This window comes from Argiope bruennichi, chromosome 5 (genome assembly GCF_947563725.1).
Source record: "Argiope bruennichi chromosome 5, qqArgBrue1.1, whole genome shotgun sequence".
Lineage (NCBI taxonomy): Eukaryota > Metazoa > Arthropoda > Arachnida > Araneae > Araneidae > Argiope > Argiope bruennichi.
The window spans coordinates 42,301,851-42,318,393 of record NC_079155.1 but is presented as its reverse complement, the minus strand read 5'-3'; the positions used below and the strand labels follow the sequence as shown (position 1 = coordinate 42,318,393).

Below are 16,543 nucleotides of genomic sequence, written 5' to 3'. Positions count from 1 at the left end.
AAAATCGATGAATGCGTTCTGAAGCTAACCAGCTATTTTGTTGGCATTCGAAAATTGATATACAATTTTGCTATAACCAACTCAAAATAATTAAAAAAATTGTCAAAAATAGCTAGTTTTGATTGGTTGATGTTATTTTTAAACGCACACAACCCATATTATTAAAAAAACAAACCGCAGAAAGGAATCGCAGCGATGATTTTAACAAAGTCAAAAATTATCAGAAATTTATGAAATATGCAAATGAAATGGAAAACGATTCTATTATGTCGATAAAACAAAATAACAACAGCATAGAGACCCGATAAAGTATTGGAACAAAAAAAGGAGACGAAATGCTTATAAACCTTATTATCCTGTAAATTTTAAATAACGCCTCATTGGCTTGTGATTCCAATGCTGCAGGAATTCAAAATTTGTTATTTACAAAGACGGTACTGAATTTAATGATTGAATTTACTTTGGTGAAACCCACAAAGATTATTGCAAATGTGAAACCTGTGCAAAATGGAAATTTATTAATTGAAATCTGTTTAATAATGTTTGTTATTTTAACAAATTTCTCTTTATTTTAGATAAATATTAAAATTTTAGATTTAATTACATTAATATTTACATTTATGCTTATAGAATTAAAAAAACTAATGCTTTTAGTCCTAATTCATGAAATTTCTGTTCAAAGCCACAAGCGCAGAATTAACTCACAAAATGAGCAGGGTTTCCTACAATATGAAGGAAATATCGCACACACACACACATTTAAAAAACTATTATTTTAATAAATATAGATGGATTCAATAACAAAGAATTTTTCTCACTTTGCATTTAATGATTCAATTAATGGATATTTGAAACTTGTCAGTGAAAAGTAATTGCTAATTTTACTGTTATAAAATTCCCTTAGGAGAGGAAATTTTTTTTCCTGTACTAGATCGTCTAGAGAAGAATATTCCAGCATTACTTTTTAATATTCAATCATTTACTTGAATGAAATACCTTTTTTTTTTTAAATCAAATCAATGTTTAATTATGAACGAATTTCAAATACAACTTTACATGAAAGAAAACTTATTTCTGTTTCGATAATCATTTTTTTTTCAATTACTTTTTTGCGAAAAAATAGCGAATCGTAAAACAGAATAAATTTCCTTTTATATTTTCCTTATCAAGATAAAAGATATTTTTTCAATACTTCTAAACAAAATATAAGAGCATAGTTAATTAAACATATTTTTTAAAGAACAAACTACATTATGTTTATGTGTATATTTTATAAATAAACAATAAAACTTACTCGGTTCTATATTAGCCAAATTAGTTTCCAAGATACATAAACAAGCACGCAAAACATCTCTCAAATTAAAAGTTTTCTAATCTAAACCAACTTCGTAAAAAGATTTCAAAAGAGCCTCTCCCAAAGTAAAGTAGTTAGAACGGCGTGGAATTCCCCATCAGGCCATTTCAAATTGGACGCTAGACGTCGCTGCCACTGTTCCAAAAGAGAACAATTCTATCTTCAGTACTTATCGTCTGCCAGCCGACCGGCAATGCATCGCGAAGAGCACTATCTGTGGTGAAATGTGTTCCATCGAATAATAACCGTCTGCGTCTAGAAAAGTTGCAAACGATGCTGTTCCTCGCTCCCGCGTTCCAAGTTTTGTTGCGCGCGACTGTAGTCTCCAATTACTTCGTCCGATTTTAATAGAATTCTTCGAATTTCGTAAATTTAAGGATTCTTTTTCAGCCACGTGCGTCCTTTGTTGTGACAGTTGTTCGAATTGATTTAGAAAAATAAGTATGTTTTGGATTTGACAAAATACATCAGGATTATTTCTGTTTAAAATCCAGAACACTTACTGAAGTAGGTGATGTCTTAAAATTTCGAATGTGGAATTGACATACGATTTTTGAAATTCGTTTCTCCAATTATTTTTGAATTCTTGGGATTAGAGAAGTTAAACCTTTTAATTTACGAGTGAAAGATTTTAATTATTAGAGTTATCCTTTATTACTAGATTAATAATATAATGTGAATTATTTTATTACATTTATTATTGTTTGTTTCTAATTTATTGGTATTTTGCAGTTGTAACAATATCATTGATAATCTTTCTTGCAACTAATCCATTTATTATCCGTATTTTAAATCATAAACATTCTTTATATTTTACATTCATTATTTCTTTAACATTTGATTATTAAAAAATAATAGCCTATTACAGATCTAGATTTTTAGATAGAATATTGACTTTTCAAATTTATATGTAATATAACTTTTACTTATTACCCATATTTGTTTACATTCCAAAATTACTAAAACATTTTAATTGATCGATTTCTTTTATTTAATTATAGTTTCAATTTTGATTATTAATTTAACTTCAGTATTTTGTTATTTTATAAAGCTCGAGACTTTTTTTTAACATTTTTTGTTATCAGAAGAAAAAAAAATGTTAAAGTGTATTGCTATTGAAGAAAACCATTCCATTGTCAACAATGAATATATAATACGTCTATTGACTACTATGCTTACGTACCATTTCAAAGCAAATGGTTAAACTCTTTCTATTGTTATATTTCTATGAATGGTGCTAAGCAACGTTTCACTGGTAATTATTCAGAAACAATGGGGCTATAAATCCATAGAGAAATATTATAGCGTCACGCTTAATTTTCCAATTTAGGGAAAATTTTACATACCCTTTGTTTTCCTTTAAATCGTCACTTTCTCAGAAAAATGTCGTTACATATGTTCCAAGTCATGTATCTGAATTTTATTATTCTTTATTTACTTTGCATGGTCCAGGCACGAGCTTTAAATGAATATAAATTAACAGCCGTTTCCTCTGTGGTAACACATGACAAGGACGGAATTAGGATTGATAGATTTAAAACAGGAAATGAAAAGAGGAACCCAAGCGATTTCAATTTAAAGTCTCTTTCAAAATGGTCTTCTTACAGTGGAATGAATCGAAATTCATATCATTATTTAAAAAACACAAATTTACAAAATATTTCAGATTTTAACAGAGAATTTGAAAGACAAACGTCAAAACTAACGCCTACAATTCACAGAATTATTTCAGCAAGAAAGAATTTGATGACTTTGAGTGATTTGAAATTATCAAAAAATATTCATAATTTCACAGTTAATGAAAAGTCATCCATATCCCTGAACAGATCCGGCAGACATCTTCAAGCGTTAACCGAGGTAGACAGCAATTCAAGCATTGTCAATATATCTTTTGCAAATCTAGAGATGAAACATCAACTGCTTGTTTTACCAAAACCCAGCTTCGAGTCACATTCAGGTAACAATTCGACTAAATTTCTGACAATGATTGCTTCTAATAAAGATATTAACACTGAACAGGAACTAGAAAAAGACAGTGACAATGATCAAGTAACCACGCAAGATATTTGGATGCTTTCCTACACCGACAATGATTCTGTTGCTGATGGGAATACCACTGAATGCACCAATAATTCAGCCTGCGGTCAACGTTTGGACCATGCTCCTATATTCCATACCCACACTTTAGTCAAGGGCATAGTTCTCTTGAACTTGGGCATACTGGCATGCGTAGGGAATGTAGCAACCTTAACTTCTATATTAAGAAGAGGAAGGCAACATTCGTCAACTGTCTACCTGTTGCTGGTACATCTGTCAGTGTCGGATCTTTTCGTCACAACTTTCTGTATCATTGGTGAGGGATTCTGGACCCTGTCGGTCGAATGGTATGGTGGAGATATCCTCTGCAAAATATTCAAGTTTCTTCAAATGTTTTCGCTTTACTTGTCAACATTCGTCTTAGTGGTGATAGGATTCGATAGACTATGTGCAGTGAAGTTCCCTATGAGACGCATTAAAGCCAGAATGCAAGTTCACAGAGCTGTGACTGGTGCTTGGGTACTCAGCGCCGTACTGTCTGCCCCACAGGTGAGAATTGTTATTTTATTTCATTTATAGACAACATTTCCTTATTAAATTTGACGTTTACTATATACATATTTTACATTTTTTCTCTTATTTACATAAAGGAGTTTGGAAATTCATATTAACCCTGTAAAGGGGTATTTTTTTCTAGTCATATTATGTTAAAATATTTTTAGGCTTGAAATTAGAATAAGAAAAGGGATTCATTTGCTTATTAGATAAATTAAATTTGATTGATTAATTAATTTGGTTAATTAATAATTAAGTAACAAATCAAGACACATCATTTTGTGTGAGATAAAAAACTGAAGCATTTAAGTTTCTGTCTTTCTAAAAACATTTGTCAGAACTGATGAAAAACTACATAATTTCATACAAAGATTTATAAATTTGGTGGGAAGCATACTTCCCACGGCCCTAGAAAGGGTTAAATAAAACAAAATCGATTTTATAAAAATACATCAGTTGTATCAGTGTAGGGTTTAGACATTTTGGGGATCTAAGAAAAGCACATTATGAGGCTGGGTTTTTTTGATAAAATTAATTAACAGTTCTAAACATTTTTAACTTAATGATCATGTTTATTGCTTCTTTTTCATGAATATATTGTTTCAATAGCTATAAAATTATATAGTTTTTATTTATTTCACAACTATGTGACATTCGTATTTGTATCCTGCATTATTTAACTAGAAACATGTTTATATATATATATATATATATATATATATATATATATATATATATATATATATATATATATATATATATATATATATATATATATATATATATATATATATATATATATATAAATACTGAAAGTGCGTACAATGAAACAAGTCCGATGTCTAATCAATTATTAGAATATTAGAAAAAAAAAACATCTTCATATTTAAGGTTTGTGACTATGTTCTGCAGAGGGGTTTCTGAAAAACGCCTGATCATAATTATATTTTTGAATATTTGTATATAACAGATTGAAAAAGCTGGTATGGAAACAAACAAACAGTGACAATTTTTTTAAACTTGAAAAGGGGCCCTTTTTTGGCTAAAAAGATGCATAAATAAAAAATCTTCTAGTTTAGAGGTTTATCAAATAATATGCTTACAATTTTGCAGATGTCTTAAGAAATATATCATCTAGTTCTTGAACTAAAAAATAGGCTGCATTTCTTTCCATTCTTTAAATATTGGAGTTCGACTGATAAATAGCAGGATATTTTTTTAATTTTTTTTTCACATGGTGAAGCACTAAAACAACTATAAAATATTTCTAAATGAACAGATTACTTATTCTATAGTTCGGAAACTACAGATCATATTGAAAAATTATCATACCAAATTTGAACAAAAAATACACATTTGACTTTGTGAGGTTTTTCGTAAGAAAATTCAATTCAATCAAATATTAGAATTTCAGGAAATAGCATTTAAGATGTAAAATTGCATTAATATATAATATATATAAATGCAAATATAAAAATCAGTGTAACTTCCGAAAGAATAGACTTAGAACCAAAATTGCAACGATTTTATAAAGAAACATGTTCAAACATTAAGAATATTAAATAAAATAAATTTCATAATTTTACGAAAAAAAATCGACATTTTAATTTAATTATCTAACAATAATTCATATAATTTTTATTTTTTTACAAAGTTATTTAAGTGACATCTAGGCTAATAACAAAGCTTTAAGTCGATCTACGAGTGGCCTTATCTTTTCAGCTAAGCTGCCCTAAGCAGATGCATGGTCGAAAATCTTCTTTGAATTGCATGCTGGTGCAGATGGCAGTCATATAGCGTAAACTAATGAAAAGCCTGAAGAAAAAATGCACATGATTTTATTTTTTCATAAAAACAACTTTATGCATATTCGAATTTCAATTTTAATTTTTACTCTTTAGAAGAATACATTTAATAACAGTAATATATTGTAATATAATGATATCTTAAAATGCCTTCTGTTTTAAAAAGTATTAAGCAATGCGGTACTTACGTATTAACGCAACCAGGCCAAAATTCGCATAAATCGCCAAATTTGGCGACCCTAATTCTTACTCAACTTGTACAAATTTGGCGACTAATTCTTACTCAAACTTACAAATCGCGCCAACCTGGTTGCGATAATACGTAAGTACCAGCAATGCTTTATAATAAAATATTGGAAATATAAAACCTGAAAATAATAAAATGGAATAATATTTTATGATATTGTAGAACATGTTGTTCTGAATGTGATCTATTCGATTGAATATTTAGTTTTATTTAATAATACATTCGAACAGATCACGCAGATCAATGTAATGCAGATCAACAGGTAGATTTATATGAATTTTTGCGGATCCTAGAATTAAAATAGTTATTCTCATAATAAGGATGAAAATATCTTTTTAATGCATTTATTTCTAATACGTATGCAATTTTCAAGATTGAGTTTTATCTATAAAGGATAATTTTCTAGAATTTCTATTAATCCAGAAAAAAATGTATCATATTTATTAATTTACTTTTAAATCAGAAAAACATAAAAAATGAAAAGCTGAAATTCTAATATTTTCGGTTTTTATTTAAATTTTGAAAAATTCTTAATTTTTCAGTCTATTTCGTTAAATTCATTATCTGAGAACTTCTCTTATGAATATAACATGAGAATGAAACATTGCGTTAAGAATATTTTATAAAATGTTGGTGAATATTTCTTTAAATATTCTTGTTGATCTTGTTTCTCAAATGATACGAAAACATTAATATACATTTTTCTTAAATTAACATTGATAATAAGTCGGTGAATATTTTGATAACAAAAACCATAATATATAAATAATAACTTTGAAAGAAATTCTAGTTGAAAATATTAAGATGAAGATGATATTATCAACTCTTAAATGTTCAAACGACTTTCTCAATGCCATAAATATGCATGACACGTGATATTCACGTGATAGTAAATGCAAGCTATGCATAATATGTGAAAGCATTAATTTACTGATTCTAGAAACTTTTTGTAGCATCTCATGCTTGAATATGATACATGTTTAAAAGCATGTGATTTCTTAAGTGGTCACAATAGTTTTGACAGTTTAGATGTTTTGGCTTCAAAGGAATCATGAATCATTTATTATTAAAAATATGTTCGGCATATATTATATATTCATGAAATGTTTGGATAATAAAATTCCCAAGTCTGGAAGATGTCTCGAGTCACAATGTAATCAGCTCGAAGTCTGAGTTTCTGATATAGACCCTAGGGATATACATGACCACCAAATATCGTTTATTCAGCGTACAATAGTTTGTTAGTTCTTGACAGAGAATATTCTTTTTCTAAATAATTCTGTTGACATCTGGAAAGGGAAAACATAAATTTTTCCCGAATTTATTTTTTTATAAATGCGTTTTATGTATTGAACAGAAATTTCATAAAATGTCCACAAAATAGCATAAAGTACTACCATAAAGAAATATTTCTAAAATAATTCAATTGGCTAAACCGGAATAAAAAAAATGAAGCATTGATTAATGATATTTTTTTAAATCTGGAAATAATGGAGAAGCCAGTGGGAGTTGTCTTCTCAAATCTTTCTTGCATACGCTATAATAAAGATGTTATCTTAGAGAACGCCTTGCATGGTTATGGCATACAATAGTTACCAAGTATTCAACTTTGGCACGAATTTCAAATTTTTACTGAATCTATCATGTGATTCTTGGCGAGAGTTTTGGCGAATAATCACTCGCATCTAAATATATAAAAAAAAAAATCAAATTTGAGTTTCAGACGCGTTTTCAAAACCGATTGAAAGGAAAATTTGACATAAAATTACACTCAAAGTCATAAAATCACGTACCAAATTTAATATATTTAAGTCATTGCGTTTTTCGTTATCGCATGTACATGTTTCTGAAAGTACAAATCAACAAACGGTCAATCCTTTGTTGGATTTAACTTAAAATATAATAGACGTTTATATTAAAGATCTTAAATCTCTGTACAGAATTTTATCAGTCTGGCTTTCTTCCTTTTGTTGTTATCTTGCTAGCGTATGTTTGAACAGCCGGTCAGACAGACTCTTCAGAATAAAATTTGATAAGAAAACTACACATTTGATTTTAAGCATGTGTACCAAATTTCATCAGTCTAGCTCAATATGTTTTTCTTTTAGTTATCTTTGTCACAGATAGACGTACATAATCCAAAAGTAGAGAATAGTAATCATCAAAATTCGAGCGCCAGATTTTGGAGAATCTCCACATTTTAGACCTCTATGTGAAGATTTGCCAAAATCTTGCGTTCGAATTTTTTAATGATTACTATTCTCTCTCTCTGTGCTTCGTATACGAGAAGTCAACAATAAATAAAAACAAATAACTATTTAATTATTATTATATAACTATATAACTATTTATCTTCTATTAGTATTTGATTTTTAACAAATAATAATTAAAAAAAAAAAGGATTTTAAAAGGTATTCCGTTCATATATAAATCAAGATAGTAAATCTAAAAGGTATTCAATTCCAGATATTCTGGTAATTTTGGTTTACTAATTGGAAAAATTGTTGAAAATAAAATTGGCAGATTCCACATCTCAAGTATCCTTTTCCAAGAATTTATTCGGAAGAGCGGCTCTCTGGTTATGATGATATAAGTAATTCATATCATGAAAAAAATAATTCTTTGAAGAAAATACTCTTTTAATATCTGAACATTTTTTTTTTATTCATCAAGAATTATTTAGTTTTACGATGTCTTTTTTTATGGTTCTGAGTAATATAAACGTTTACGGTTTAACGTAATATGTCGTTACGATTTTAACGCCAAAAGCGCCAAAAAAAAAAATTTCATCAAATTATAAAAATATCTTCAAATGTATATAAATACAAAAAAAAAAAAAATCGCCTAGTTGGCGAAGTTTTTTCTTGGCGCTTTTTGGTTGTCGTTACAACCGACAAGTACCATATTCTCTTTAAATTTCTGAAACTTTTCGAAGTCTGTTATTTTTACGGATCTTATTAATGAATCTGAAAAACAAACTTTATGTTACTTAGATTAAAAGTATTTAAACACTTATAATTTAAATTTTTAAATATTTTTTCCAGGAAAAAAATACTTATGTTAATGAAATATAGTTAAATAACAATTCTTTGAAAGAATGAATCTTCAAAATGAAATAAAATTATTTATCAGCGTAATTAATTGATGCCAGACATTTAAACAACACGTGAATGTAATAAATCGAACGAGTATGTTCTATCTTTAACTATCTTATACAAAAATGGAAATATACAGGAAGTATGGACATCTTACCGTTGAATATTTGAATTCAACTCTTATTAAATATCTACAAATCATTAACAATACTAAATTTAATTGATTTTGCTTGTTGAGTTTTGAATTACCATGTTAGAATACATATGAGCAAATGCACCATAGTACATCATTTGATAGATTTAGTACAAGCCAGGCACAGACGTATAGTTTGGGTACAACTCTGTGTACTGAAACTGATCAATCTATTCACTAATCAGAATTGCATCAATATGGTGGAGATATCGTAGTCACGTGACTGCAAACATTGGAAGCATTTCAACAGTTCATGATCCCAATGGCAGATTTTGTCCAATATTTCATATAAATCTACAGTTATATTTGTTTAAAAAATATGTTGAGTTTTATTTATATAATTCGTTTCGTATTTGAACCAGAAATTTTACAGGCAGATGGGCGGACAGACAAACAGACATTCCTATGGCGAATTCCATATCAAATTCCTTACAAATCTGCCTTTTTCGATTTAAATATTCTTTTTCTTACGTTATTCTATTTTTAAATTGTTGGGTTTAAAATGAGGGTGGAAAATTCGAAAAATATTTTTTTAAACCAATGAAGGATTTAATGGAGATTCAATTAATCTTTGTTATATAATTGTTTGTTGAAAATCGTATTTTGTTCCCTTGATGCGTGCGAAAGTAATTATATATCGTGAATTTTAAAATATTAGATCAAGTAGATTATTTGCATTTAGTACAATACTTAATTTACGAGGGACACTTACCTTTTATAGGTTCATCATTTTTTGTTATTTAGAAAAAAATTGTTTTTAAATAAGATCTGTCTACTAGTACTGTTTGAAAATCCTCGTTGGTATAAGAATGGATACACACACAAGCTGTTGGAAGTTTGGAGAAACATTTATATAGTATTTATTAAAATTATTTATAGTATGAAACTGAAATGTTAAAGAAAATAGTGTATTCTGTATCTGTGATATATAATCAGGTATCCGATTCTTAATAGTAAAAAAAGGTGGAAACTATAGATCTTTATCGCCATATTTTTCAACGTATAATTTAAGAATGCATTAATGCAAGAGGTGCAAGATGCATATTTCAACTGATGAGTTTTTGTTTTACATGTATTCGATCATCCACTACACAGTCCAGACCTTCGACTTAGAGATTACAAGTTCTTCCCCATCTAAAGTCATTCTCAGTGACAGGAATTTAGAAAACGATGAATCATGAAATTGATTGCTAATGACTATCATCACAAGCGGCATATTTCCACCTAGAAGATAGTAAAAACTCATTGTTATTTATATTAAATGTCAACACCTACAGAAAAAAAAATGATGTAAAAAAAATATCGTATTTAATGCCAGAAATAAAGGATTTTTTTAAATTCTTTTAATTGCTTCGTTTTTATTTCTAGACGAATTTCTATTTATTTACGGATGAACAAAAATAGAGAGATTATAAGAAACTAAACCCACATTCATTCTTGCGACATGCGTGGGTTTAGTTCGCTCCAAAAACGCTCTTAACTCAGAAGGAGATATTTGCTTCTTGGTATTTTGGAAACTATATCTTTTTAGACATAAGACTTTCTAAACATCTAAAAGCATATATATAAGAACTCTTTTGGCCTGATATATATTCTTATCAAAATGGATATAGACCCATCTATTGCAGATGAGCAATATATGAGCAGTTTGTTCTTGGTATTACACCATATATTTATTACTCGGACTTGTTTCACAATCTGGTTTTAAAAGATATCAGAAAGATAATAATATACTACCTTTCAAATTTCATCTTTCAAACATATTATTATATATTAACTTTTGAATAACTTTAATTTTTTTTTCTAAGTTGTAGAGATTGTCCTACATAGTTTGGAATTTTTTTTAGATGGTAAGATTTTTTTTTTATTTCAAATTTTTTTGTCATAATAACAAAACTGGAAAAAAGTATACAAATTAAATCATTATATAAGTGTTAACGAATAAACATTAAATAGTTGCCCTATATTACTTAAGTATTTAGTGTTTAACTGATAGTCTTCTCGATAATTACACCAGAACTGAGAGTCAACACACAGGCCTTTATTCGAACCGGATCAAAATTTTCTTCAAAAGGTATGTTCCGTCATCGGAATAGAAGCAACTGAACTATTACTACCTCCTTGAGAGAAACGAAAACTCGCTTATTGTTCCAGTAATGACTGATCTACACATGCATTGAGCAGCTTCTAAGGGACAGCTATATAAATAACAAATTAAAAATGCGGTGAAGTGCCATTAAATTATTGTAACATTTACTGTTTTAGGCAACCCAGGTTGATCAGAATTCATGCTGAGAAATTATGTTATTTCTGTGCCATTAAAGATATTAGTAGTTAAAACTAGATCCTGATAGAAAGTGCCATTTCTAAGAAGGAAAAATATAATAATAAAAAAAGTCTTCATTGTTACGGCTATTTAATTTATTTAGTATTATTTATTCAGTTTAAAGGTATGATTAATTCTATGGGTTTTTTTTTAATAATGATCAGTTTTGAAACAAAAAACATTTTAAATAAAAGAAATTTAAAAAGCCTTTACTTTTGAGATATTACATACGATTCTTTGCTCCTCCACACGATTTCCTTTTAGGTTTAAAGATTAACCACGATGAATAACGACTTTTATGAACATTACATATGGATCTCTATCACATGTGCAACCACTTATAGGCAGTCGTTTTAATTTCACCGTCAGCATCCAAGCGTCAGACATCAAAGAGTAGCCTCAGTTGTACAAAGTGGCAATAATCAAACATTTTCTTAAAGAAATTCGATCTTTTTCTCCCTTTATTGTCATTTATTAAGTTGTCTGCGAAGTTTTCACCTGTTTGAAAATGAACATCCGCACCTTTATTTTTTTTTTATTTTTTGTCTTTTATAATAGATTTAACTTAAAAACTCGATGACTGGTCATATTCAACAGGTGGTAGAATGCCAGATTTCTTCAAAATCTTAACATGATACTTTAAAGTGCGTAGATCGACACTGCTGTTACAAATGGCTTTGGATTATGCACAAAAAATATGGGAAGCTTTGCGTTTTGATTTTTTTTCTTATACAATAACAAAATTTAATTGCTTTGATCCATTTTTGGAACCATTGTGGGTAGCAAAAATGAAATATTACTAGCCACAATGGAACCGATTTGATTTTCATTTTTCAAGAGCAATATATAGTGTAATAAAATATGACAACGTGATTTAAAAATATCACAAAATCATTGGCACCATTGAACAGAAAATTATTTGAATTTTATGAGGACCTAAGATCATTTTTCTATACTAATGTTTTCAGAAATTCCCGGGAAAAATTGGCAACATTTCTTTCGATTCTCAATTAATTAAAATTAAACTTTTAAACACAAATTGCCTTCCAGGAACCCCCCCCCCCTTTGAAAATATACTTGTGCTAATTTTGGTGTTCTAGATCAAACTGCATGGCTTTAGAGCTATTGCACATATGGTGGTATCTTCATTATTAGTACAGATATATACTCATAACTTAATGCATTTCTTTATCTAAATAAATCTCTTTTTATATGTATACTAGTATTACCCGCACAGCGTTGTCCGTGGCATAACATCTAAGAGGAAAAATTAGCTTTAGACTTAAATATAACCTCCATCCGATATGACATGGGGATATCATGCGGGATCAAAAAGATATTTAGAAATCATCAAAAATAATTACAAAACAATTCTTTTATAGCACATATTCAGTTATATTTAAGGCTAAGCTGATATACAGTCATTTGGCGCCTTGCGAGGTTGGCGATTTTTCGGTGGTGCTTTGCTTGGTGTTACTTGGGCGCCATTTGTTTTAGATTACTGTATGCTACTATATTTCGAACTTTCCTGTTCATTTCCCTTGATTTTTTCCTGCTGCACATACTTCTTTCATACTACTTTCATTATTTTCGATTTTTTTGCATGCATTTTATTTTACTGCATTTATTGACATTTTTTCTATATTTCCGTTAATTTGCAGCAGCCTTTTTCGGAACCTTTAGATTGCAAACGCTGTTGCTGCCGTTCGCGCCAAATTCAACCATTTCGCTAAAATTTGGATAAACTTTTTGGGTGAAAATGACTGTATATCAATGTTGTTACATATATAGACTTAAAATGGTTTCAATTTTCCCTTGTAAACAATAAATGCCTTTTGATTCATCTTTATATTTTAAAATCTAAACTTTGATGTACAGTCACTTTTGCTACAGTTACCCTATTTCTGCCGTTCTCGCCACATTCGGCCATTTCGCTAAAATTTGGCGATAAATTATTTTTTGGAGAAAATGACTGTATATCAAAGCTGTTCCTAAAGCTGAACAATATAGACAGACTATAGACATGGTTCCTATTGAAACCGAGGCATCATTTCTGTAATCCACACATGGGTCGAAATTCAGAGCGGAGTACTCCTTTTCGGACCAAATATCAGGAACGTTTGTTCTTTCACCTCTTCTCCTGTGTCTCAAATTTAAATGTCTTTTTCTGTCAGTAGACAGGCGAGATTCATTTTGTCTCTATAATTCAATTGCAGTACGATTTAAAGAGGGACGGTTATTTCGCTCAGCAGAAGACTCTCCTTTGAAGAAATTGTGGACATTCTTTCTCTGATATTCGCTAACCTAATGTTTCTTTCCTCTACATTTTCACTATCACGCAACAAACGAAGCGTTTTGACATTTAATGTGCTCCGGCAAAAGTGTCATTTCCTTCTTTTGGAGATAAAGAGATTTGAATCGCTGTTTAACCCTTAATTGGGGAGGTGAAATTTTAAGACTTAACTGGGGAGATGCAGTCTACGAGACCGCATTTCATTTAGACTCAAATTAAATTTTCTAATGAATGTATTAGTATAAAAAAACTGCCAATATATTTTGCAGATATTTTTCTTGATATATAGATAGGTTTTAGAAATTTTACATAATATATTGTCATTAAAAAAAGTAAATTCGTTGGAACATACATTTTCTTCTCAAATTACATGTTACAATAAATAATATTCTTGAAAAAGCATATTACTTTTTACTTTTTAAATCATATTTATTTTTACAGTACATGAAGGTATATAGAAGACAATATAATGTAAAATTCAACAATTATATGAAAAATAAAAAAAATAACAATGGGTAAAATTGGCCCTTTTTTTATCGGCTTGTGTGACTTTCATAGCACGGTTTTCTAGGGCATTTTAAGCATATAGGTTAAGAACTTGTATAAAAGTCAACCTATGAATTCTGTATATATATATATATATATATATCTTGGTATATGAATATATTTATAAATTTTTCAAAATGCATTATCACTAGAAAAATTGAATGTTTGAACATACATATCAAAATCAGTTCAATGCGAACTTTCATCGAAAAACTCTTCTGTACAATTATATTTATCACTAAAATCACTTTCTGCTTCATTTAAATGTGTCTGCAGCACTGCTTCATAATAGGATCAGTAAACTGGATGATATTTCGGGCCCCAAGTTTTAGCGCCATCTGCTAAGCCTTGTTTATCACTGGGACACTAACAGGGAGATGCGGTCTTAGAGACCGCGCTCGAAGAAATAACTGAATTATTTTAAAAAGCATCTGCTGAAATCGGTTGAAAAAGTGCACGTGTATTGAAAGCCACTAAACAGGAAGCTACAGGATCAATCCATTCAATTGAGCTAAAAATAGAATACGGGTGATAGAAAATCCATCGCTAGCGGTCTCACAGACCGCACGTCTCCAGTTAAGGGTTAAAATCAGACAAAGAAATGTATCGCATGTGAATACCACAGCTCTTGCTGTTTGCACATGCGAGGTTTGAGATTTCTGCTCACGCGCGGATTAGTGCAAAGCACAGATACTGCTGCTTTACGCATGCTCGAATCATAGTAGGAAGAAAAATAAAATCGCAGTTATAAAAGTCCTTTTTTTATTTTGATATGACTTCAATATACTCAAACCTTCCCCAATAAATGCCCTTTAAAATGGTACAAATATCTCCAAAATAAGTTAAGTATTTCTCGAGTTTTTCGGGTTTCAACATACAGCCGCTTTCAGGAGACTTCATTTTATACTATATATAGATATAGATAGTAAACAGCACAGAAAGAAAAGCTTTTGATGGTTAATTTTCAAAGTCACCAAAACATTTACCATTACCTGACAAAATGCTATCAATACCCGTGAAATAACACGGACATTTTTGAAATGCATCTACAATGTTTTCTTCTACTGGTACTTCATTTAATATTTCTGCCATTTAGATCTTTTCAAAAATTTATATTAGAAACTTTTCTCTAATTTCCTGGATAACCTACCGGTTCTGAGTTTTAGTTGAAGAAAGTATAAGATATACTAGTTCTAAGTATATCTTACACTTTCTTCATTCAAATTCCAGATATACTATTTCAGGTAGGAAACCGGTTTTTAGCTTTTCATTTTCTGAAAGACTTAAGTTGTTGTTGGGTTTTACAAAGAAAGCTCTAAAATGTTCTTGGCTATTTAGAAAATAGTCGGAGAACTTATAGTATTCCGAACTTCAAGAAAGGACCTTACTTGGAACACATTCCAAGTCATTGATTCTTTGCGTTTTCAGAATCATTGAGTTGTTTTATATGTTTTTTTTTTGTTTGAAAATGTATACTGACAATGTTCTTTTTCTACACTAATATTTTTTGACGTCATGTTGCGATGCCGATTTTCTCAAAATGGCTTTCTGCGTCGAAAATATGGTGGCAGACTTTCGATTCCTTTTCTTGTTTCAGCTTTGGAATTGCAGTTAAAATGTTGTTCGTTTTTCTTTGCCATTTCTGATATAGTATATTTCGAGTAGTGTATACACTAGAGAATATAATTTCAGATAAATGAATGTTTTAAATAATTGTTATGATCGGCAGTTCTTATAAGCAAAATAAGCCTTCAAATAGATCTCTCTCTTTCTATCCCACTCTCTGTGCGTGAGCGTTTGTGTGTGTGTGTGTGGGGTCTGCATGCCTCACCGTTTGATCTACAGCTACGAATATATACCATGGATATTGGAACATATACTTAAGACAATTTTTTTGAAATCTTAATTAGGATTGTTTTTTCACTTATTTTACAATGTCGACTGACGCATTGTCTTATCGCTTTTCTCTATATCTCTTGTGCTTAATACATTTTCCGTGTAAAATAATTTGAAAATTGTGTCTGTGTGTGTGTGTGTGATGATATTTTAAACTTTAATTTCAATTTAATTAATTTACAAAGTTTTATCTTAA

General features: G+C 29.5%; 1 protein-coding gene across 1 annotated transcript in view; it reads left to right on the top strand.

Annotated features, from left to right (window-relative positions):
- The first annotated feature begins 2,737 nt into the window (after window positions 1–2,737).
- The window catches only part of LOC129968252 (gonadotropin-releasing hormone receptor-like), a 192,909-nt gene continuing 179,103 nt past the window's right edge, over window positions 2,738–16,543 (top strand). Inside the window, exon 1 of the mRNA XM_056082106.1 lies at window positions 2,738–3,940. Coding sequence (XP_055938081.1) covers window positions 2,738–3,940 — 1,203 coding nt within the window. The remainder of the gene's footprint in view (window positions 3,941–16,543) is intronic.